Here is a 25,535-nt window from a genome sequence, read left to right as displayed (position 1 = left end):
TTTTTATTAGTTTAATACCCTTCCAAGAAAGGTGTAAGATTAAAAAAGTGTAGCTTTAATGCTTATCGAGTTACTCGGACAGCGATCGAACGTAACCATCGTAGATGCAATTTTATTTTTACTCTGCGGCGAACCTTGACCCCACAAATCAACAACAAAATTGTACATACATATCAAGCAGGATCACGAAGCAAAGACACTTGACATGTTAGTAAATTATTTAGAGTGAATGTACAAGGAGTCTTTTGCAAAAAAGTCAGGTTCAGCACTACAGTTGTTTTCCCAAACTTGACCCAGTCACACCAACTCATTCAGTCATGGCCGTTAGTTTCGTCCCGATCCGCATGTACACACCCACCCACCTCAAATAACCTTTCGACTATAACGTTATTTTGTATATACATGGTAACATGGTGGCGGTCATTTTTATTTTCCTTTTTGGGATGTTTGCAGGGGGTGGGTTTTGGGGTTTGATTCATCCCATAAACTTCGCTTACCACAGGCACAGACCACCCCTGTTAAAATTCCTGCACACGCACCTGATGGGGGGGGGGGGGGGGTAGTGTGTGTGTGCCAAAGCACAGGCATGTAGTAATGGGCTGGGGTAAATGAGAGCTCCCAATAATACATCTGGAGAAGACAATGTCAGTGTGCCTGTTCTATGGTTCTTTTTATTCACCACTGCCAATTATGTTAGGCTAGGTACTGCTTGGATGCTACATCAGGGCTCGAAACATCCTGTGGCCAGGTCGCCAAATGCAACCAATGCCCTGTTTGGGTGACTTGATTATTAAAAAATGATGGCATATTATTTGAGCAATCTACTTTAGATCTATAACATGAGCCACTATTAATATTTGTATTGCATCTATTTATTCCACATTAAAATCTGGTGATAGGTCATTTCGACCCAGGCCCATTCATACTGTTAACTGAGTAGGTTCGCTCCCATGTAGGGTCGTTTTTCCCTTTTTTTTATTTTGTTAATAAAAACATTTATTCATTGCTTTATCATATATGCATGGGGTTTTTTTTTTGGGGGGGGGGTTACACACTGCCGTCAATAACCACAGAGTTTGGTCTAATACGCGGGTGGTTTATACTAAAATTCGAGCAGATCTAATTAATTTTTCTTTTCTTTTCAGAAAATAAAACATTTCCTTTCTTTGTTTTTATTTGTTCCATCTTTTTTAATATATATTACACTGCACTCACAACGTACACATAAAATAGGTGAAAATATATAAATAGGTTAGTTTAAATGTTTCAGTGTGAAATTACCTAACATTTTGTAATGAATAATGAATTTCTGGTTGAGAAAAAAAAATATGGCTTATTTTCAAAAGTTTTAGTCTTACAAGTCTACAGATTTAGCAGACATCGGTAAATGTTATTAAATAACTTCCAGTGGGGTCAAAGTTTGAGGTTTTTGATAGATAACACCACAAGCTTGAAACATGTATGGGGTACCTGTAAAAAAAAAAAAGTACTAAACTTTTGTGCGAAACTAGGGGTGTTGTAAAATAGTAGGGGCTGTTATTGTTCATAAAGCCGGAACCTACATGTAGCTGTTCGGGGTCGTATTTTTGTCAAAATGATAGAACACATTTAGAGTTGCAGCCCTTAGCTTGGTGGTCGCTACCCTGTTGGAAGGACTACAGATGGACAAGTGGATAACTATTTGATTAGTTTTACAGTCCAAACCGGGTAAGAGTTCATCACAGTCCACTGTAGTTGTGATCCACGAACGAACAAAAAAAATACACTAATAAATATATAATCGGGGCGAATTAACTCACTTTTGGGGCGAAACGACTTGGTATGAATAAGATTTAGATCAAACCAACCCTGGCTGAATGGGTCTACGGGTGAAACAGCACAGGGTTCGAAATGGTTTCAGGGCGAAACGACACGGATTCTTAAAATCGTGCTCATGGTTTGTGGTTCACTTACCATAATTTGCCAACATCCATTATTTTGGGGGCCACCATATTTTTTGGCAAGTTTTGAGCCCTGAATGCTTCAGTCGTTATGTACTATAGAGAATACTGCACAAGTGGCCGTTATATACCATTTATTTTACGAGTTGTTTTAAAACCTATATATCTAATGAGCGACAGTTTTAAGCAAATTTAAATATATTTTCCGACTAAATCTTATTTACAGCACTTGCACTTGTTACGCATCATGGACTAATCAATATCATCTTATAACTTATGTCAGAGTAGGCTCATCAATTGCGATCATGCTTCTTTTTTTTAATTGGATGGTATTGCAATGATTAACTCGAATCACCTCCAGTCCTACCCCTTTAGCCCACATATCAATATCAATGAGGGGTATAGGGCTGGAGGTGACTCTAGCTAGGCATTGGTAACCTGGTCATCACCTAGGAGGAGCAGCCAGTTGTATGTCTTTAAATTGTTATCACATGTATATGTGTTATTACTAACTTTTTATTTATTACCAGTATGTATTATAAAAATTATTGAATGATGTACTCAACAGGATGTGTAGTTTAAATTTGTTTTTATTATTATTGTTTATGGCAACCAAGCCCTGAACATACGGCTAAATGTTCAGTTGTCTGCATATGGATGGGTTTTTTTTTTTATGCTGGTGAATGATGTCAGTACAAATGTGTGATCACACATCCACTGTGCTGGACAGACAGCCCAGATAGCTGATGTATGTGCCCAGGCCAGCTTGCTTAAACCGTAATTAGATATAAACACGGAAATAAGTTAAAATGAATAAATGATGACACATCAATATTTTTTTCTGTGGAAACCGATAAGATTAAGAACTGTAAAAATTAAAAACTTGTTAAAAATTTGTTTTTATTTACCAAAGCTGTTTAAATTATACAAAAGACATTTGCAGGTAGTATTTTAAGCACCATGCAGCAATCAGCAGACTGCTATAGCTATGAAATATTAATTGTTGCAACTTGTCAGTTCATCCATCCAGAACCAAATTTATTTTTTGAAGTTTCTCTTGTGAAATAAATCAACAACTGATACAATAGAAAGATTTGGTATCACAAATTAATGTAATTTTCATTATTAATTTTGAGAGCAATAAGGTCATTAAACCTTTGGTTTATTTATAATAATATTACTATTATTGTTTAGATCCAGTTCATGAAAATATGGCAGAAGAGCCACCCAAGAAGAAACAAAATGTTCGTTATCCAGGAGAAAGTGAGGAAGCTTACCCTGATGTCTTTACGGTGATGCCGCCTCAGCCAAAGGAGAAGAAACCTGGGCAACTACCTGAAGAATCAATAAAGCAATACTTCGACAAGGTAAACATTTTGTATTACTGCTACTGGTGCTTCTTGTTTTAAACAATATTTATTCCATTTTTTATTCAGTGGAATTGGGCGACATGCAAGCTTAATTAAAAATTATTAGGACTTTTCCCCCACAAATTTAAAACATATTCATATAAACAAGATGACAGACAATAAGTGAATAACAGCATCACATAACTGATAGTAGTACATGTACTTCCAACAACGGGAACAAAACCACAGCTGGAAAAACAATGGTCACAGTTGTTTGTGAATCTTCAGCTGAGATTTATGCATGCCAATCCCTGGCATCATAAATGTCCCCACCTATGCTTTAAAAATAAAGAATGATACAGGTAAAGATTAAGTTGATGAAATTGCGTTTTGTTATAACTGATCATGTGTTAAATATAGGAGATGAACCTAGCAAGCTGTCACACACCCTGATTGTTTTGGTTTTCTTGCATGGAATTTTTTTTTTGTGTGTGTGTCAAAGCTGCAATCTCGCCTCACATTAATTATCATAATTTCATTTAAACATACAAACACACCTGCAGTTTTAATGAATTGTGTGTGACAGTAACACCGTTGTAATAGATAATAGAAACATTATGTTTAATAGTGCGGCAAGCCCGTACTCAGAAATTTATATGGGGGTGCATAATTCGACGGCCAAAAGGGAGTCCGGGGGAAATTTTGTTAAATCTAGGAAATGCATTTTTCTGCATTCTGGGAAGTAAATTTGTCACATCATCGGACTATTTTTATTTATTTTACACATCCACGGACGGACCTCGACAGACTATAGGGGGTGCATATGCACCCCACGTACCACCCCCCCCCCCCCCCACCTCCACCCCCGCATACGGGCCTGCATTTTTTCATACTATGGAATTTACAAGTTATTTATTTCTGAGCCGCTTATTTTCTATAAATTGCACACAAAAATAGTATATTTTTGTTATTTCCAAAAAACCTTTATTTTAATTTTTACGTCAAACCAAACATAAATTATTTACAAAAACAACCTTTTTGTAGGATGGGACGGACTATATGTAATATTCCGATCAGACCAGTCCCCTTCACCACGTGCTATATTATGTTTGTTTAGTTTTTTTCAGTGTATTTCTGGGGACGCATGACCCGACCCCTCCCCTAAAAAATTTCCTGCACATGCACCTGTTTGACTAAATATTTTGCTTGCTGTAAATTGATTAGGCCTATATACATTGCATTATATAGTGTAAATTTTGCAGTAATAATAGCTAAATATATAGTTTAACCTAAAAACATCTACCTATAGTAAAAGTACTTGTTTTGTTTACATCAAAATATATGTGTGAACATATTTATGTTAGTCTTGCATGATAAATCTGCCCCCAAATAAACAATAGCCTACAAAACAAGCCCACACACCATTACACACGCACAACCAAAAACATAACCCAAACTAACACACACATTTGAATTATTATTTTTTATCTATGTACATATACAAGTGGCGTATGAAGGTGGCAAGGCGGGGGAATGTATGCACACACACACAGACAAAAAGTGTAGGGAGGGGGCCACACTTTTATATTTGTATATAAAGCAAACTATCTGAAAAGTGGGGGGCACTTGCCCCCCTGCTTCCTGCGCCAGTGAATATATATATATATATATATATATATATATATATATATATATATATAGACACACACACATACACCATGGACTGCTTAATGGTTGTGCATAATATTAATTGCAGGTAGATAGTCGATCATAACTATTAAATTACACATGAAATTGTGTCCGTTACACTCTGTCCGTCTGACAATGACACTGGACTAGCTGTTCCAATTTGTTTGCAAGTCAGACAGTAGAAACCTTATCGTTAGGCGAGGAAGTGAATTTCTGTATCATTAGTTTCATTATTAACTACTGCATAGATCTAAGTTAATAATGCAGCTAGCGGTACAGAAAATCGCAGCTAGTCATTTAGTCAAATTAATGTACTGCCATTCGTACAGTGATATATACACAAACACATGCATATTACTTGCAAATTTAATATCAAAACTTTATTAAGATACCGTTTTAACGTGTTCATAAGTATTTTTGTTGAGCACAAAACATATTGTACATTTTCTTTTTTGTAAAAGAAGGAGATTGCACACAATCTGACGAACAATAATAGTAATAGAAAACTTTATTAACGTCAAAAAATAAAAGAACAAGTCGACAACTACTCCACAATTCAGTAGTAACAAAGGGCCTTTGTTGCAAGCGACTGGAGCGTAACGCACCGGAAATAATGTAGTGGCTAATTGGGACCGCTTAGCTCGATGAAAACAAAGGGCAGATAAGTATGTTTCTAATAGAGGCTATGGTAATGACATCATTCTGCGTGACTAATTAATATCAGTGAATGCTATTAACCTGAGTTGTGAAGTGATTACAATCATATTTAATATTTGCTATAAAGCACACTTTGTGGATAAGAAATAAATTATAACATTAACGGGAGTACCATACAGAATTTATGAAACTCATTTGGAACTTGTTTTATACCCCTCACAGTGTTCTAGCTAGGATTTTGATGGGCCAGGCCGATAATTTAATTGTAGGGCATTTTTAACGCGAAAATCTTATTTTTGAGGCAAGTGCTGGATATCATCGAATTTTTCACATTCATAAATATCATATATGTAGGAATATCTATGCTGGTTTTAATTTATAAAACGTTTTTGGAGGGAGGGGGACAATCAATTTCTAAATCCAAATTTATTTTTCTTAAATTTGGATGTTTGATGAAACAGTACATTCATCGCAGTATGCAATATTATTGTACTAATGTACTAAATATAGACACTGTTAAAACAAAATCTCGTTCCAGCCAGTGCAACACGCCTGGAATGTGCCATGGTATGTCCTATCCTGTCTGTGAGATGGTGTATATAAACGATGAAACTAATGGAAAAAAGTAGTGGTTTTTTCTCTAAGACTAAATTTCAAAATTACCAAATGTTTGACAACCAATAGCCGTTTATTAATAAATCAATATGCTCTAGTGATGTCGTTAAATAAAATCAAACTTTAACTATTAAAATGTTTTACAAAAGGTTGGATCAGCTAAAAAATCATATTCTTTTTTTTATTATATATAGTATTTATACCATTTAATATCATGCCCAAATGTAATTTAAAATAAATAAATGAAATAATTAAAGAAATCAAGAAATGAAAAAAAGAGAATGATTAGAAATAAATAAAAAGAAATAAAGAAATAAAAGAACAAACAAATTTAAAAATTGACATAAGGATATATTTGTAACAAGTTGTTCACTGCATTTAAAAACGGCTATTATTGCATGTCAAAGTCTAGATAGATTTCATTAAACAGCTTTTTGTAGACATGCTTTTAACAAAACACAGTTATGCCTTCATAGACCAAATAACCAGTGTTGCTAGTGTACTCTGTGCCATATTATAAAGATGCAATCAATGTGTCATTGATAGGACTACTGACATCAGTTAAAACTATATGTATCTTGGTCTGGGTATTTGCAAAGGCAACAATTACTTTTAAAAATTTACTTATCAAAATAAATTTTGCATTTGACGTTCTGTCGAAGTTTATCATGATGGTCTACTTTCAACTAGGTGTTTGCTAGGTGGTGTGTGGTTATGTGTGTGACGGTGTGAGGATTACTTCGCATTCAAGCTTTGTAAGACTGCCTGTCCGCTCGTCTGCAGTCATATCGACTAACAATGGAAAAGAACAAAACATATCACGTTACTGCTGTCGGCTTTCACAACTGTGGCCAAACAATGTATTGTCAAACGTTTTTTAGTTGGGAATTCAGGCTCGTAACAACACTGTACATGCTTTGAGAGGAAAGCAAGATTTTGTATTTTTGTTTGACAATGAATTAGGGCAGGGCGGCGATAATTAGGGGTGGTGCGTCAACAAACACGGCAGGGCGGTACAAAACGGGGGCAGGGCGCAGCGCCCTTCTATTTATTGCTAGCTAGAACACTGCCTCATTCTTGCTCAAGGAATAAAAGAATCCCAAACTCATTTCATAAATTCTGTATGGCACTCCCGCTCATGCAGTAATCTCTATTTATAGGGCTATGTCATAGTGGAGGACTTTTTCAGTAAGGATGATCTCGATGCTTGTCGAGAGTCTGTGAGGGAACAGGTTGATAGACTGGCACAGAAACTGTTCAACGCTGGCAAGATAAAAAGTTTGTATTGTGCTTTGTTATATACGGTATATGTGTTTTTGTATTTTTTAAAATAAATATTCAGGGTTTGCTTTAAAATGGACTCAAAATATATTAGTAATTTAGCAAATATTTAACCAAAAATAATATAACAAAATTAAGATTTTATTTTTTATTTATTTATTTATTTATTTTTAATTTCATTTTGCATTTTGTTTTTCAGTAAGAAATATTATATATTGGTGTAACATACAACATTTCACTTGGGATATAAATTTGATAATAACTAGTAACTGTTTTATTATTCTCTATATATTGATTAAACTCTACTTTTAATTCGGATTTGGCTATTTGGTAATAAAGGCTTAAAGCCTGAATAGTACTATAAATTGTATAAATTGTATATTATTTGTAAATTAACACACATTATAATGGTAGTATCGCAAGTAGTTTTGAGATATGGGGTAGTGAAATGGACAGCCTTAGTGTTTAATACATAATCTAATAGCAAGATGTTTTTTTATAGTTATTCTGAAAGCATTTTTTCTATATTTTTGTGCATAATACATTTTTAATACTTTTTTATGCTGTACAAAAGTTGTAAAAACTCACATGTACAAAAGTTGTAAAAACTCACAGGGAATAAATTAGATTTTTTTTCTTAGACATATTTATTCTATTAATAAATGAAATGAATTGGGAAACAGGCCTGTACAAATATCTTTTCACAGAATATTACATACAATAATTTTAATGAACACTATCAGTAAACATACATGTATTTATGCAATTGACTGTTGTTGGGGTTCAGTGTTTAAAAAAAAAAATTAATAAAAAAAAAAAAATAATAAAATATATATATATATATAGTCAAACCTGTATATAACGGCCACCCAGGGACCTGACAAAAGTGGCCGTTATGGACAGGTGACCCTTAATACAGGTTCAAAATTAGAACCCATATATTAAAACATATCACAACTGTCGCATTTTAAAACTGTTTCCACACTAGCTTGTTTATGTCATCATTGCCTGTTGCTTTCTTCTGCCTTTTTCTTTTGGCTGAAACATTATTGTCAAAATTGGCCAGAACATCAGCGTTCCTTTTTAAAATAGAATTAATCTGAGAACGTCCTACACCAAAATGATCAGCGATCTTTCGCGCACTTAAATTGCCTTTTTCAGATTTGTTAATAACGTCGATTCTCTGTTCTAACGTTAAAGCAGTACGATTTTTCGCTGGCATTTTGCATGCAAACGTATGGGTTAATACATTTTGCAAACACTGACATCGACTTGCAGAAGATATTTTGTTTAATTGAAGGTCATTACCCATGTGGCATGTGTAACTCATTTGTTTGTTTCATGTCACCGCTAATCCTTCAGTGGAGTATGACCGTTGATTACAGCTGAATAAGATCATGAGTCATTAAATAATCCTAACATGGGGCATCTTTAATGACCACTGCCTTCAGCAGTTCATGTTTATTTACCAATCATGTCTGGCTAGAAACAATCAGACACCTAACATAACACCTCACTTGTTTCGTTTCTCGAGACTCAATAGAGTGACCATACATACAGATGTCACTATGTACAGTCAATGGGAAGCCGTCTACTGTTCAGTGAGGATGCTGAGAACCAATCGAATTACATCACCAGTAACTGTGTGTCACGGAAATTATTGAGTGCCCGTTTGTTTTTCAGTTACGATCAGAGAATTACAATGGAACTTTGATGGAAAATAAACCCAAAGCTACAGACATGGCCATATAAACATTTAATTTATAATTATGATTGAAAACGTAAAGGCATAACCAGGGTCAAAAAATAAACACCATACGCCCTCGATCATTACACCCGTCACTCGAACGGCCGCAAAAACCGTGGTCTAACTAGACAAATCTCTTGGAAAAGGATGATGTAACTATAACATATATATATATATATATATAATAATTTTTCACTTTCACTAACTTTGAACATTAAAAAATACTGTATCCAATTTAATCATCCTTATTTTATCATTAATGTTTGTTTCTTTAGATTTGTATATGGATCAAGGCTTCTTTCAAAGACTGATCAAGATAGAAGAAGACTTTCCTGGCGCAAATATTTTGTTACACAAGAGTGGAGAGTTCCCTCCAGTTGGTTTTTTTTATTATTGTATAATAATGAGCTAGATTATAGAGCTATAGATGAGCTATAATTATATTTTAAATGGATTTGTACTACTGACTGAGTGGACTGGCATAGTCTTGGTTCTCTTTGTCAAGTCAGTCTTTGAAAGCTATGATTTATGTTAGACACCAAATAGCCGTATTTTAAATTGTGCTATGGTGTTATAAAATAAATATTCTTTTTTTCTTCTCTTTTTTGGGGCGTATATATTTCTATAGCCATTACCTGTCCTCAAACAAGTGCACCCCCCCCCCACGCAAGTGGTCTGGTCCGAACATCCCAACAGCCAATGGGATGGCCTAAATTCTTCTACTGCATACTGCTCTCTAGTTCCGGTCACATGACTGTAACTTCCTTCTTTTTCTCTTCGCTAAAGGGTCTGGACGTCCTTTTGCTTGGCTCTGTTTGGAGTCAACTTTTTTATAAGACCTTTGGTTTTGTATTCGTGTTTGGGTGAAATGTTTTTTCACCTTCGGTTTCGTTAGCTTTCATTAGCTTTCGTATGTTCTTTCGCGTATTTCGCTTGACTTTCCAAGCGTTTAATTACATGAAATATTGTTTATATTGCCGGTTGTCGTGTCGGACGCCATTTGCAAAATGGCGTCTGTGTTGACTGGCTTTGTGTTTGGGTGAAATGTTTTTCACCTTAATTTTCGTTAACTTTCGTTAGCTTTCGTATGTTTTTCGCGTATTTCGCTTGACTTGCCAAGTGTTAATTACATGAAATGTTGTTATATTGCCGGTTGTTGTGTCGGACGCCATTTGCAAAATTTGCGTCTTTTCTTTCTCTTTCACAGATTGAAAACTTATTATCATGTCGGATGTTAATGTTCAGCGACAGGTACGAGCGTGTTTACGATGTAAGAAGTTCACTGCAGGCGGCGACCCTCATGATTTATGTCCGGGTTGCCGTGTGCCATGTAGCCTCTCTTCGAGATGCGACCTGTGTTCGGGCCTGTCTACTGTCAAGTTCGCGGCTTACTTGAAGGTGGTGTCGACGAGAGCCAAGAAAGTGGAATCTTCGCCATCAATTGCGGACACCGTAGCAGAAGTATTACATTCGATGCTACCCACTATGCTGAAAGAGACCATGGCGTCGATGGCGGCCTTACTAGAACCGGCGGGTTTGGGGTCAGGTCCGGTTCCAGTCCCCTCTTCGGAGGGTGCGGCTCCAGGATGCAAGACTTCAGATGACAGGCCTGCGGTTCCTACACAGCCCTCTGACAAGCCGATTCAATCAGTTAGACGTTCCACGGCCTCCAAGGATCACCTATCTTCAGCGGGAAAGTCATCTTCGGCGCAGCGGAGCCGGGACCGTAGCCGTTCCCCACGACCTGCACGGCTCCCTACGGGTTCCGTGGATCGGCAGCGCAGACCTTCTATTGAGGCTTCCGAGGGTTCTCGACGGGACCGTCCACGGTCCGGTTCACCAGTGGCTTCTGTTTCGGCGGATCGATTAGCCTGTGCTCGAGTGCTTCGAGATGCAGCGCCTACAGCGGTTTCCATCATTGATGAGCCTGACCATATGACTATGAGTGATTGCTTGGCGGCCGTCTATGACATGTTGCCGTCCTTGCCACATCCACCAACGCCGTACAAGAAGGGACCGACACCGATGATAGCGACTGATGTCCCTCCGGAAGATGTGGTGATCCGTTCCTTGGCAGCCGGTACACTCGTATCCGAGGTGGCGACAGATTTAGACCGCACCTTTAAAGAGACAGCATCCTTCGTCGCCTTCCCGTCTTGGGGTCACTGTATGTATCCGGTGTTTGACATGCCCTTTACAGATGGAGCTCAGTCTTTGGATGAAGATGTTCACCGTCTTGGGAAGTCGTCAACCGTGGATTTGACGGACAAACAAGTACAAGCCATGGATACTGCCCAGAGACATTGCTTGTTTGTGTTATCTTACTTGGACGTTTTCCTTGCTGCGATGGCCACCCAGGCAAAAGATGCACGGTGCTACGCGCTGTTTTCAGCAATCGGCGCAGATGCTAGCTTTCCTGACGTCTTCGGTGACTTCGATGTCCTCGATGTTGATGCAATACTGTCGCCAGGCTTATCTGAAAAAGTCCACTTTGGATTTCCATCATAAGAAGGAGCTGTTAGCTCAACCGTGGTCCGCAACGAAGCTGTTTGCAGGCAAGGTTTCTGATGTGGTGAAGGCCAGTGATAAGGACCAACAGTCGACAGCAACTGTCAAAGCGTTGCAACTTATTTCGACGTTGGAATCCATGAAGCGAAAGTCTACATTCACTCCACAACCACCATCTAAGCGCTGGAAAAGTTCCTTTCGAGGTCAACCTTCTCGACGGTTTCCGGTCAGACGACCATCCGGTCCTCCAGCTCGGACCCAGGGGAAGCCTGGTCGACGTTGACGCCAGCCAACAGATCATGGACTGCTCAGATTGCTTCAACCTACGCCCGCCCCTGATTTTGAACCAGAACAACGATTCGGTTTTGACGCTTCCGGTGTGTACCACACCGGTCGGAAGATCCATGGTCGGAAGTCGACTTCGCCGTTATTGGCGAAACTGGCACACACTTTGCCAAGATCCGTTTGTCACGTCGATCTTGAAGACAGGGTATCGTCTGCAATTGTCTGCCATCCCTCCGATTTTCATCACTACCTGCGGTTCGTGCTACAGGGTCGGCATTACGAATGGACAGTCCTGCCCTTTGGGATATCAATAGCGCCATGGCTGTTCACCAGAATCACGACTCCGATGTCACGTTTCCTGCATCGCAGAGGTATATCCTTTTACCCGTACCTCGACGATTGCTTGATGAGGTGTCACAGCAAGACAGGGCTGACTGCACATGTTGCCGTCATCATGGATTTTCTCAAGCAGCTGGGTTGGATTATCAACATCGAGAAATCTCGACTAGCTCCCACGCAGTCTCTACAGTTCGTAGGCGCTTGGCTTCGACCCGACCTGGGCCTCGTTCAAGTTCCTTTAGACCGTTGGGAGAAGATCCAGACCATGATTGCCATAGCCCTCACCGCTCCAATGACCTTCCACGGTTGGCAGAGTCTCCTGGGTCTCCTCACTTCCGCCCAGGATTTGACACTCAGAGGTCGTCTCCAGTTGCGGCGCTTGCAGATGTTTCTGAACCCGTTTGTTCGTTTCAACAATCCGGACTTGATCATCTCACTCCCGGACGATCTATGCTCCAGTCTGCACTGGTGGCAGCTCCGATCGAACGTCTTAGAAGGTGTCTCTATGCGGGCCTTCATAGCCACTCATCACCTGTTCGTCGACGCGTCACTGGAAGGTTGGGGAGCCCATCTAAGCAACCAGACTACTTCAGGGCTGTGGTCTCCCGGCGAACTCGGACTCCACATCAACCTGCTAGAGTTGTTGGCAGTCTACTACGCTATCCTTCATTGGCGACAGATGTTGACGGAAGCCTCTCTCATGGTCGCCACAGACAGTACTACCGTGGCGGCTTACATCAATCGTCAGGGCAGAACTCACTCCAGCAGTCTGCTGCAGTTGACTTATCGTCTCTACAAGCTGGTCGACGAAATTCCATTGCAACTTCGGGCTCGTCTTATTCCAGGGGTTTCCAATGTACTAGCCGACACATTGTCCCAGCCGACGGAGTGGATGCTCCATCCGGAAGCGTTTCGATGGGTGTGAGACAGACTTTGGACACCAAACATCGATCTTTTCGCCACATGATTCAACCATCAGCTGAGGGTTTACGTGTCTCCGGTGCCGGATCCCGAAGCTCTGGATCTCGACGCATTGGCCATCAGCTGGGAACAGATGGACGCGTACGCTTTTCCTCCACCAATCCTCCTTCCAAGGGTGCTGCAGAGGTTTCAGCTGTACCATTGTCGCCTGTTACTCATTGCTCCGATGTGGCCATCCAGGATGTGGTATCCAGATCTAATACGTCTTGCCGATCCACATCCTTTACCGCTGCCAGACTGGGATCATCTGTTGCTGCATCCCACGTCAAGACTATACCATCCACGTCCGCAGTTGTTCCAATTGCACGCGTGGACTTTATCTCCAAGAGTTTGAGGAAGAAAGGTTTTTCTTCACAGTCTACGGCGGCCATTTTGAAAGCGCACAGATCATCTACTACTGCGGCTTACAATGTCAGATGGCTTTGCTTTCACCGATGGTGTGTTCGGCAAAAACTCAAACCTCAGACGATCCAGATACCTCGTCTTGCTGAATTTTTTGCTGTATCTGCGGACCACTTTACGATTGAAGGGGTCTACCATCGCTGGGTACGTTTCGGTCATCGCTACTGTTCGTGATGTCACTACTGGAACGAAGTTATCGGGTATTCCTGAGATCCATAAGATGATCCAAGGGTTTCGCCTTGAAGATCAAGTACACCGGTTTCGGCCACCAAGATGGGACCTGATTCTGGTGTTACGAGCGTTATCGACCGCACCTTATGAGCCGATCGAATCCTCTTCCCTGCAAGATTTGACGCGGAAGACGGTGTTTTTACTCGGTTTCGCCACGGCTGCCCATGTCTCAGAACTTCATGCTCTTGATGTAGACTTGGTACGTTTTCACCGAGATCGGCGTGCAGTCAACTTGGGGTTACTCATGACCTTTGTTGCAAAGAATCAGTTACCAGACCAAGCGCCTCGCTCGTATGTTGTGCAGGCCCTCTCCTCTATCGTTGGTTCGGCGGACGTTGAGGACTTGGCGTTGTGCCCTGTTAGAGCCCTGCACCAGTACATCGAGAGGACCAGATCTTTTCGACAACATCGTAAAAGACTTTTCCTCTCCTGTAACCAGAGTTGGTTGAGGGATATTACCAAGAACACGGTGGCCACCTGGATCCGGTCTTCTATCCTGACCGCCTATCAGAAGGAGGGTTTACCTGCTCCGTCTGCTTCCAATCCGCATGAACTCCGTGCCTTGGCTGCCACGATGTCCCTGCACTGCAACACATCCATTCAGCACATCATCACTGGCTGTTTCTGGGCTACGGATTCCATTTTCGCCAACTATTATCTGAGGGATGTCTCCACAGAAGACGTTGAGGGGTTCCATCATCTGGGTCCGGTTGTTGCTGCACAGACTCTGTTGAATACTGATTCTGGGCTGCATACCGAGATGTCCATCGAATCGACAGGTGAGGATTGCTTAGACTTTTGTTGTTTTGCACAGTTCACGCACTGGTGCCGGAACTTTTGTCTCGATAACCTTTACCCTGCACTGCATGTGGTTATTTGTTGTCGTTATTGAACTAACAGTTCTTTGGTGTACTAGACAGAAAACACTCGGGGGGGGCTTGTTATGTTCAATGTTCTGATGGATGCACCTCATTAGGTTGTCACTAGTTATTGAAAAACTATAACACTTCAATACGTGAGGGTTACCTAACACCTGCATTCCTGGTGGCTACGTCTTCCCACCCTGTCAGAACCAGCATGAGATGTGGCTTCCGCCTCCTGGTCCATGTGTTCTAGGAGCCGTACCTGCCACTGCTGACGGATGCCACCATTCTGGTTGTTGTTACTAACATCACCTGCATTGGTCTGTGACGGGCATCCCTAGGAGGAGAGCTTACCAAGGTTGGCCTTATTCTTCCACTAGTCAGCCTCTTTTCCGGTTGGGGAGTTATCACAAGCATCTACGGATTTCGGCACCCACCACCATCTGTTGAATGCTGCACTTGTTTGAGGACAGGTAATGGCTATAGAAATGGAGAAAACTTGGAGTGTTTTCTCTTTTATAGATACATTACCTGTCCTCAAGATTTCATCCCGCCCGGGCCTCCCCGCTTCCTGTTCTCCGTGCGATGCGCTCAGGGAAAAAGAAGGAAGTTACAGTCATGTGACCGGAACTAGAGAGCAGTATGCAGTAGAAGAATTTAGGCCATCCCATTGGCTGTTGGGATGTTTGGACCAGACCACTTGCGTGGGGGGGGGGGGGGGGGGGGGGTGCACATGTTTGAGGACAGGTAATGTATCTATAAAAGAGAAAACACTCCAAGTTTTCTCCAATGTTATTAATAGTAGATTGTTAATTTAAAAAGAAATTGGGAATAAATGACCAATCAAAGCTGTATATGATCCTGTTTATATCATGATCTTTGAACAAAGATTGAGACAGGCAAAAACAACTTACATAATATTTAACAGTCACTACAGAAATGCACAAATAATTAATATAAATTACATTTTGATTTGGATCAGTGTTTGCCAGGATTAATAGTTTGTAAGTAAGGCCACAATCAGATTTTTCTATTTTTTGCACCCGTTTCCACCCATATCAAATTAGGTTGTATTGAAATCAGTTGGTGTGAACATGCGAAAGTTGGTGCAGATGAAAAAAAAAAAAAAGAAGATAAATCTGACCGATGCCTTACACTGTCTGATTGGGAAAAGTGTTGCCTTTAATAGTTTATTGGTATTCTTCAACTACTTTTGAAATATAAATATTATATCATATATATATTATATATAGAAGTCATTTCTCAATATAATATTTAAATTTATGAAGTACAGATACTGCCAAATGTTTGTACTTATTCATCATTTTGTACTGTTTAAATATGTTTGTTCTGTAAAATATAATTGTGTGGGGTTGTTTTATATATTACCATTTTATTTAGGCTTTTCAGAAACTCTGGTCCAACCCTCGGTTGCTGAATGTCATTGAGCAACTGATTGGACCAGATATCATGGGTCACCCTGTTTGGAATCTGAGAACAAAAACTCCAAATAACGAAGCAACAATTGTTCCATGGCATCAAGGTAGTATTTTTAATATACATTTTAGGGCTTGTTGTTTAAAGTAATTTGTTTGCTACCCAGTAATTTATTCCATACTTTGGATTTAAACGTTAAAATAATTGTATTTCTGTGCAAAATTGTAGAAAAATATATTGTACAATATTGTACAAAAATAGATTTTGTGAACAGGAATGGTATGGTATGGATATGGATATATGGTATGGTATGGATATAACTGAATTGTATTGTTCAGCATTATATACAAATTGTGATACAATCTATACAATACAAGATAAGTTTCTAACAACATGTACTGATGAATTATTGTTAACTTTTATATTTTTACTATCTTGCCACTATTTATTTCCCGTCGATGTACCCATTGGGCTATATCTCGTTCCAGCCAGTACTCCACAACTGGTGTAACAAAGGTCGTGATATGTAACATCCTGTCTGTGGGATGGTGCATATAAAAGATCCCTTGCTGCTAATCGAAAAGAGTAGCCCATGAAGTGGCGACAGCGAGTTTCCTCTCTCGATATCTGTGTGGTCCTTAACCATATGTCTGACACCATATAACCGTAAATAAAATGTGTTGAGTGCATCGTTAAATAAAACATTTCCTTCCTTGCCACTATTTGTTATCATGAGCATTTTTACCGACAAAATGTTCTTTAGTATCAAGTTTTTGTTAACATTTGTTTTGTTAGATTCGGGGTATCTGGACACCCGATCCTATGGTGTGCTCCAAGTTGGTGCATGGATTCCACTGTTGGATGCTACAGAGGAGAACGGTTGTATGCAGGTAAAGGATTTTCTCCAAGTATACAAGGGGAGATCATTAATCTGCCATAGGCACACAACATAACATAAACAGTCATATTTATGCTGATTGTTTTAATATCTCACAAATATTTGAATGTACATTAAACCATAGGTGTGCAGGCTCCAATTTTTGTGGGCAGGCAGACTTGCCCGAATTAAATGAACATGCCAGAATCTGGATAACATTTTGTTCATATAGCATTACTGCCAAACCTATATTATAGGGTTGTAAACAAATCGCTACACATTTTCCCATGGATTACAACTAATATTGTGTGTAGAATGATGGACATACATGGAGAAAAGGATTTATTTTCCCTGAAATTGATGATTTGCTCCTCGTCCTCTTATGCCTTCTCTTTGAGCCATTACAACTCGTGGTATAAGCCGGTATAAGAATGCAAAACTCAGTACTTTCGTCTCTTAGAATTGGTTCAATTGATTTAAGTATCCACTTCTTAAAAATGTCCTGTGAATGGCTGCTTCCTGCACATTTAACTGTATTTAAGTACAGTGAAGTTGCTGTGTTTCAGTTTGGATGTGTAGAGGGCTAGTGATCATGTTTCATTATTTACAGATAGCTGCTGGTGGACATAAGAAAGGCCAGGTGGCTCAGCATAAGTGTTGTTATGGTGGTACGTGGTACGTCATGTTAGAAGAAGAGGAAATGGCTAAGACACTGGGTAAGGACAGGATTATACGTGTGTAGTAGTGTTTGTATAAAGTGCTCCTGCAGGCAGTAGCTAGTGTGAACTTTCCTATTAGCTCAGTTGGTAGGCACTGGACTGCAAGGGTTTGTTGTTCAAATCTCCTCAGTGGAGGTTGCTTTATCTGGAATTGGAAAGTCTTTTTATAGTAGGACAATGAGAATGGTAGGTAGAGGGTGATAGATGAGAAAGATGAATGAATGTGGGAGCTAGCTTTGACGGGATTTGTACCACTGTGGTCAGGGTTAAAGCGGCAGTATTCGGAATATTTTTATTATTTAAGCATATAGAACAGGAAATCCAATTACGTTTGGTGCATATATGACGCCGCACTCCGCATTGGTTTCACTATGTTGGCTTATCCAGGTCAAAAACAAAGACAGTATTTTGAAAGTGGGACATTTTTGATGCGCTCCTACTGATCTCGGTTTTCATTGGCTTATCACAAGTATAGAATTCCCCAACGAGATCACGTGAGATTTCGCAGTTTTTTAACAAATTTAACGGTCTTGATTGAGGGGTCATCTCAAATCTCCAAAACATATTTATATCCATAGAAGTATGGTACAACGCCTTTCAGGGGTCAGTGGGTGGGGGATTTTCCTTGAAATTTTGACAGTGGCCAGCTGTTGGCATACGCGTTACATGTAAGAGGGTGTTACTAATTACGTAATGCTCTAGGGGTAGAGGAAGAGGGTACTGTGTTCGATTTACGTAAGATTTTTCAAGACTACATGTTATTTTTATTCATTACTTAGACCTAAAAAGGTGTTTTTTGGAAATGTGTGGTCAGTCTAGGATCGATCCCCATCGGCGGATATATAAAAGACCATGGTATGTGATATCCTGTCTGTGGGATGGTACATATAAATGATCCCTTGCTAAAAAAACAAATCTAGCAGGTTTCCAAGGCGCGTGTGCAGGGATTTCAGCGGGGTTGGGGTTATAGACTGTGTTGAGTGAAGTTTATATGGGGCCATGCTCCCCCAGAAAATACATTTCAATTTTTTTTAAGCTTGGGCAAGTAAGGGTTTCGACCTCTAATACCCTCCCCCTGCACATGCACCTGATTCCTCTAAGATTATATGTCAAAATTACCAAATGGTAGACATCCAACAGCAGATGGAAGGGTGTTTGCCGATCCATTTCATTTATTTTAAATGAATAAATATTGTTTAAAAACAAAAAAAAGATGGAAGGGTGTTTTATTTAACGATGCACTCAACACATTTTATTTACGGTTGTATGGGGTCGGATGATTATTAAATCAATATGCTTTAACTTTGATGTCGTTAAACAATCCCCCTTTACCCTTTCCAAACGAAAGAACATTTATTTGAATTTGTCGATTTTAACACATAAAATTAAGAAGTGAAAACGTTAATTGTCTACTTTAGTATATTTTATTTAAAAAATATATACATGATTAATGTGTTACTAGTATACAAACTAAACATTGAAAGTTCTACTAACACTTTATAAAATATCAATTCTGAAATAGGAAGGTACGACTGTCGATAATACGTTGTCAAGATCAAACTGGTTTTAACGAAAGACTCTAGTACCGTATCCTCAACCGAACGTTCTTCGTACAGTGCAAGATTTCTCTTTTAATTTTTTGAGACGAACCATACAATTTGAAATCGGCAAACGCACGTGTTAACTGAAATTGACAACAGGCTGTTGTTTGTGCTTTGGCGAGCTATGGCGGCACAGGCAACGAATCAAGCGTATACTTTTGACGATATCCGTTCATAGCAAACACACATGACTTTTTTAAAAGTGCATTTGAGCTTGTATTTCACATTTGTACATGATGTTATAATATGGTAACCAGAGAATGTAACTTTAATACATTCATCTGTTGTCTGTTTAAAGTTAATGCACAGGCCTATCAAAAAGAGGTTGGAGAAAAGGACAAAGGCATAAATGTAAACAATGATTACTATTGGAAATAAATTACTGCAAGCACACTTAGAAAAAAGGGAATGTTGTCTTAATAAGCTTTTGGATCATAGATACTCTTTAAACGTTTATTGTTGGCTGTATCTAAAGTACTAAATAGATTTTATTGTCTTCTACATATATATCCAGATATCAAATCATACGACAGAAATCACATTCAAGTCAACTAGGGAATGGTAAGAAGTGTTTGCTGAATGTGACATTAGTTAAGTCATTACAACATACCTGTATTAGGTTCAATGGTCATATCTCAAGTCCCGTAATGTGAAACACTTTCTTGTATAAACAGAAGCCAGTCATTAGTTATTAGTTCTCCTTTGTACAGCAAATTACATCAGTCAGGATTGTTTGTTTTTCTAGGAGTTAATCTGGAGAAAGACTTGACAGTGTGTCCAGTTCCTTATGGTGGAATGTTGCTCTTCAACAATATGTTACCACACAAAAGGTTTGAATAGCAAAATACATTATCTGTATGGTTTAGAATAAACAATGGAATTGATTAAAGTTAAGGAACCATGTTTATCTTGTCCATAATTTTCAACATTTTCACAAGTGTACAAAGAGTACACTTGTGACCACCCCTAAAAGTGTACATCTCCAAATGAAAAATGTTGATGTGGCAAAGTAATCCAGGTCCATATTCCCCAAAACAAGCCCAGAGCACTAGCTAGGAGTTTCCATGGATTGTACCTAGAGCACACAATATTTGTAAGAATAAAGATAAATTTCAAATAAAAAATTGTTTATATTGCTCTTTCACTGTTCACAGTACAAAACAGGTCTGGATATACAGATGACACAAAAGAGAATCACTTTTTATAGTTTTTAAAAAGGAGCCATGGAGATTACTTTCATACACAGTATTTCAGGATGTGAATTAATGTCCCAGTCTACAAGTACAGGTGTACATGCTCCACAAGAAATACCCACAATATACAAATACAGCGTGGCCCAAAAAGGTGTCCCTGTCCAAATTTTCGGTATTTGGTGAGATATTAACACAGTTGTAATTATAAAAATACAACCGATTTCAGTTGAAACAATGACATCACTACGTTGTTTCGTGATGTAGATTGGCCACACTGTTACTGTGAAGTGAGGAGAGCAGAGCTAGCTGTGCGCATGAAATTTGAATGTGTCCGCCGATTTGCGCATCAATGGATCGACATTTTTTTTTTTTTTTTAAAGTGTATGCTGGCCCCTTAAGCCCCTCCCCCCAGCGTACAGTTTGTACACTCGTAAAAATTTTGAAAATTATGGACGGCCCCTAAGTAATCTTAGCTGAAGTAATACTAAAATAATATATTTTATTTTAGATCAGTTATCCATCAAAAATATATATAACTATACATTCACATACAAAATTGATTACATATTATATAGCTTGTACCAGCATTTCCTCCTATCCCTAGCTATGCAAGACAGACCCATTCCATGATGTCAACCCATATGGAATAAATCTGTCATTGCATTCAACATGGTAAGTATTAGTTGTTGGTAATATATGACGTTATATTAATGCAAGTTGGTTAGTTTTAAATCGATATTTTGTTATTAAAACCTTCATTATAAAAGCTGTCTTGTTAATTTGTAGTGTTAAATTATATTTAACACATGAAACAGACACAGCAAATATGATAGTGTAGTTTATGATAAAATGGTCAAATAAAGAAGTTACTTTTTCAGCCATCTTTGTTTGTTCGTGTAAAATAAAGTCTCGTCCCGGGTTGAAATTTCCACCACCTCAAGTGTACTTTTTCTATCCCACATGACCGCTTATGATGGAGTCTATTATAACACATACTGATTTGATGTACACACTTGTACACTGCAGGTAGGCAGGTAACTCATTTTAACTAGCTTCGATTCTGCTCTTCAGTGAATATGCTGTTAACCACACTAAAGCACTAAAAAACACACAAGTTCTCATTAGACCATTCTAATACTCTCACAACATTGTTAAATCTCCAGGGGATATATCTATCTTTTATATAGTGTTACTGTTTTCATTAGTGTGTTTGCTGTTGTAACAAGATTTGATTTTAGAGCCATTCTTTATCCTACAGTTTACCAAACAAGTCTAAAGACATTAGGTGGAGCCTTGACCTGCGCTGGCAGACGCCAGACAAGAATGTCGGCTTCTATGATTTGAAGCCAGGGCTGCTGATGCAGAGTTCTAAGGATCCTGATTTTAAGATTGACTGGGATTCATTTAATAAGATTGACAGACATAAAGAGCAGACGAAATCTCTTTCTGGGACCCAAGGTAAATGATTATTGTATGAAATATCCACGGTAAGAGAATGTCTTAGCTTTAATTATTAGTTTATACATGTAATTGTCAAATAAATGATAAAATGAACACATAGAATAAAGATAAATCATTTGTAATCTCCCACAAAATTTCTTTTCTTTGTAGTGCCAAAAAGGCATGAATATACATACATGTAAATATATTTTTATCGAGCATTTACTGATGTGTTGAACTACTTGTACTGCACAATTTGTGCAGCCCGATGGAAGATAGGAAGTGTTGTCCTGCAACAATATTTTTTCATGTTATGGATTATGTTTTTAAAACATACCACATGTATGTAAAAGAAAAAGTGTGATTTATAGTGAAGATTATTCAAAAATGTTTCCATTTTTCTTTGCTGGATCACCTTCTTAAAAGTGTTAGTGGTGTGGACATGATGTGAAATAATCATTTCGTTCACATGTGGGTCATGCAGGACGATGTTTGCATTATTTTTATCTGATTTGTGACAAATAAAATGCATTATTGACATATGGTAATTTTTTATATATATATATTAATTTTATTTAATTATATAAATTTTTACATTAATAAATTATGTAGTGTTTTATATGTATTTTGAAATTTGAAAAACGGGGGTGTAAGCAAAAAAAAAGGGATTTCACAAAAATAATTTGTGCATCCGATATATTCGATTTGAGCAGCCCTGTTCCATTTTCCACCTTTCAAATCTGCATCCCGGTTCTTGTTTCTCCAGCTTAAACAAACATGTACATGTTTGTCTTTTGTAACTATCCATGTCGCAAGCAATATTCATCAGCGTTTGTTAGTCTGGTTACTTCAGTGTTGTACGGTAGTTATTTCTAGATCTTGCCACCTCCTGCTATGTTTTCTTAATACTTGGTCAGTAAGCAGACAGCAAAGTTAGCAGGATTCTGTGCTTCTGTGGATCCTACATTTTGGGTCAGAAGTGTAAGATTTTTAGATGGAATCCCAAAATTTCTAGATAACATAATTTTTTATGATTCTGGCAGAATCCTAAACAATTTTTAAAAATTCAAGCTTGAATCAATTTCACAGAAGTTTATTTTTACTGTTAGCATCATACTCATCGTATGTTTATATCTATTTCACACAAAACAGTGATGTCATTATGGAAGACTGGTCAGCATGAGGACAGAAGAAAATTATTTATGTATATTATCTGTACTCTTTGTAAATACATGTATAAGAATTGTTTTTCGGTTGTGGATTTCTGTTTACCGGTATGTGCAAAACTATAGTCTTTTCCACAGGGAGCACCTTTTTTCATACTATATAATTTACTACAAGTTATTTATTTCTGAGCAGATTGTTATTAAAATTGCACACAAAAATAGTATGTTTTTGTTATTTCCAAAACACTTTTACTGTTTTTCTTACATCAAACCAAACTGAAATTATTGACAAAAAACATCTTTACAGGAGTATGGCATGAACCGTAGACTTACATTTTGTAATTTCTTTTCAACATCACCTGTCCTCAAGGGTACTAGTTTGAGGACAGTTGATGTATCTGTAAAAGAGAAAACACACCCAGTTTTTCCATTTCTTTTCAACATCACTGTCCTTAAACTAGTACCCTTGAGAACAGGTGATGTATCTATAAAAGAGAAAACACTCAAGTTTTCTCCAAACTGACTCCTGATCTGTTAGTTTATTTGAAAATAGATAGTTACTTGTATTTTCTTTTCTATTTACCCTGACCTCATACAATGACACATTCCCACTATGTTAGTAGACTGGTCCGAACATCCCAACAGCCATTGGGATGGCTTAAAATCTACCACTGAGTCCTCTGCTTCCTTCTGTTCTGGTCATCTGATTGAAATTTCCTTCTTTCTCCTTCCCTGTTACAGTTGGGATATCTTTTCTTTACTCCTGTTAAATCTAAGCCATCGTGTTTTTTCAGTTTAGTAATTTAAAAAAAACATAGGATTTCAAGATTTAGTCTGTTTGCTAGCTATTCTATTTTACCAAGAATAAACAAATTAGAAATATACATTGATCATTTTGTTACTTGAATTACAGGTAGCTGAAGACGAATTTGACACCACAGTACATGGACCATGGATGAAACAGTGGGAGATCATTCACGTCAACAGACACACAGATGCACTGGACAGTGATACAGCTTGGACGAAGGCATAATCGGAAAAGATCAAGATTATTTCATCTTGAAATTATTTTCCTATGCAGATCTATACTTACTGCAGCTTGTATACTTATTACACAATTTATTGTCTATTATATACATTGATGATACTGCTCCTAATAAACAATGCTATACATATCATTTAATAACATGTATCAACATTCATGTGGGACTGTCATGTTAGTAATTTATTTTTCTTCTAATCAAATGTCATGGCATCACATGTCTCTAGGAACTTCAGGTCTCAGACATTCCAGAGTGTTATATTCCTAGATTTATTATGCAAAATCTATAATGATGATAAATATTAACTTCATGAAATTTGTGAAACTCATTTGGGAATTGTATTATTAACAATTTACTTAGAATTTTTATAGTCCAGACTTTAACGTCATGGCAATGCCATTCAGATAGCATGACGTTAAAGTCTGGACTTTATTAAAGTCTAGACTTTAAGTTTTATAAGCACGGGCCCAGGTACATGTATCTTTTTTAGGATTTTTTGTTTTGTAGTGTTGTTTTTATAAATGAATCTTCATAGTAGTGTATTTATTATGGGTATTATAATAATTAGCTACAGAATTTCTGTTGACAATAATAGGTAAATTAACTTCATAAATGTGCCCTGAGAGATTAATGAAACTCATTTGACATAAATATTGACAATCCACAAACCTTTTTTTATAAATTTATTTACATAATGCTCAAATACTAGTCTTTGTTTATGTCTTTTAGTTTTTAATTTACATTTACTACTCTTTACTAATGTGTTTTAAAATGTATTTACATTGTATTCTTCATGTGTATTTAATGATAATTATCTACTAATGATTAAGGCAGCTCTGTTATGTTAGGGTGGGACATTGTAGCCCATGTGGTAAAGCGTTATCTACTAATGATGCAGCTCGGTCAGTTTGGGATCGATTTCCTCGTCGGTGGTCCCATTGGGCTAATTTCATTATCACCATGACTGGCATATAAGGCATGGTATGTACTACCCTGTCTGTGGGATGGTGCAGTATAAAGATCCCTTGCTGCTAATCGAAAAGTCTGGTAGCCAATGAAGTCGGGCGACCATTGGGCTTCATCTCTGCAATATCTGTGTCGTCCAAAGGCCATGGTATGATGCCATATGTGGGATATATAAAATGTGTTGAGTGTCGTCGTAGCCAATGAAG

General features: G+C 38.1%; 1 protein-coding gene across 2 annotated transcripts; it reads left to right on the top strand.

Moving 5' to 3' along the window:
- Nucleotides 1-122: 122 nt before the first annotated feature.
- LOC121371266 (1-deoxypentalenic acid 11-beta-hydroxylase-like) lies at nt 123-25,228 on the top strand. 2 transcript variants are annotated; one of them, XM_041497025.1, is made up of 10 exons: nt 123-207; nt 3,135-3,307; nt 7,411-7,528; nt 9,554-9,654; nt 16,289-16,430; nt 17,120-17,214; nt 17,812-17,917; nt 20,267-20,351; nt 21,973-22,172; nt 24,234-25,228. In XM_041497025.1, the coding sequence occupies exons 2-10, from the start codon at nt 3,152-3,154 to the stop codon at nt 24,239-24,241; spliced, it is 1,011 nt and encodes a 336-aa protein (XP_041352959.1). In that variant the 5' UTR covers nt 123-207; nt 3,135-3,151; the 3' UTR covers nt 24,242-25,228. The 2 variants fall into 2 exon arrangements, with proteins under 2 accessions (XP_041352959.1, XP_041352957.1); XM_041497023.1 differs by lacking the exon at nt 123-207 and adding an exon at nt 1,071-1,707.
- The last annotated feature ends 307 nt before the right edge of the window (nt 25,229-25,535 follow it).

This window comes from Gigantopelta aegis, chromosome 4 (genome assembly GCF_016097555.1).
Source record: "Gigantopelta aegis isolate Gae_Host chromosome 4, Gae_host_genome, whole genome shotgun sequence".
Lineage (NCBI taxonomy): Eukaryota > Metazoa > Mollusca > Gastropoda > Neomphalida > Peltospiridae > Gigantopelta > Gigantopelta aegis.
The sequence above is the reverse complement of the archived record's forward strand: the minus strand, read 5'-3'. Positions and strand labels throughout refer to the sequence as shown.

Bases quoted from the DNA above. Each gene is read 5' to 3' on its own strand.
- LOC121371266 (XM_041497025.1), top strand. From the start codon at position 3,152: ATGGCAGAAGAGCCACCCAAGAAGAAACAAAATGTTCGTTATCCAGGA. The intron at 17,215-17,811 runs GTAAAGGATTTT...CATTATTTACAG, and splicing joins AGGAGAACGGTTGTATGCAG to ATAGCTGCTGGTGGACATAA. The intron at 17,918-20,266 runs GTAAGGACAGGA...TTGTTTTTCTAG, and splicing joins GGAAATGGCTAAGACACTGG to GAGTTAATCTGGAGAAAGAC.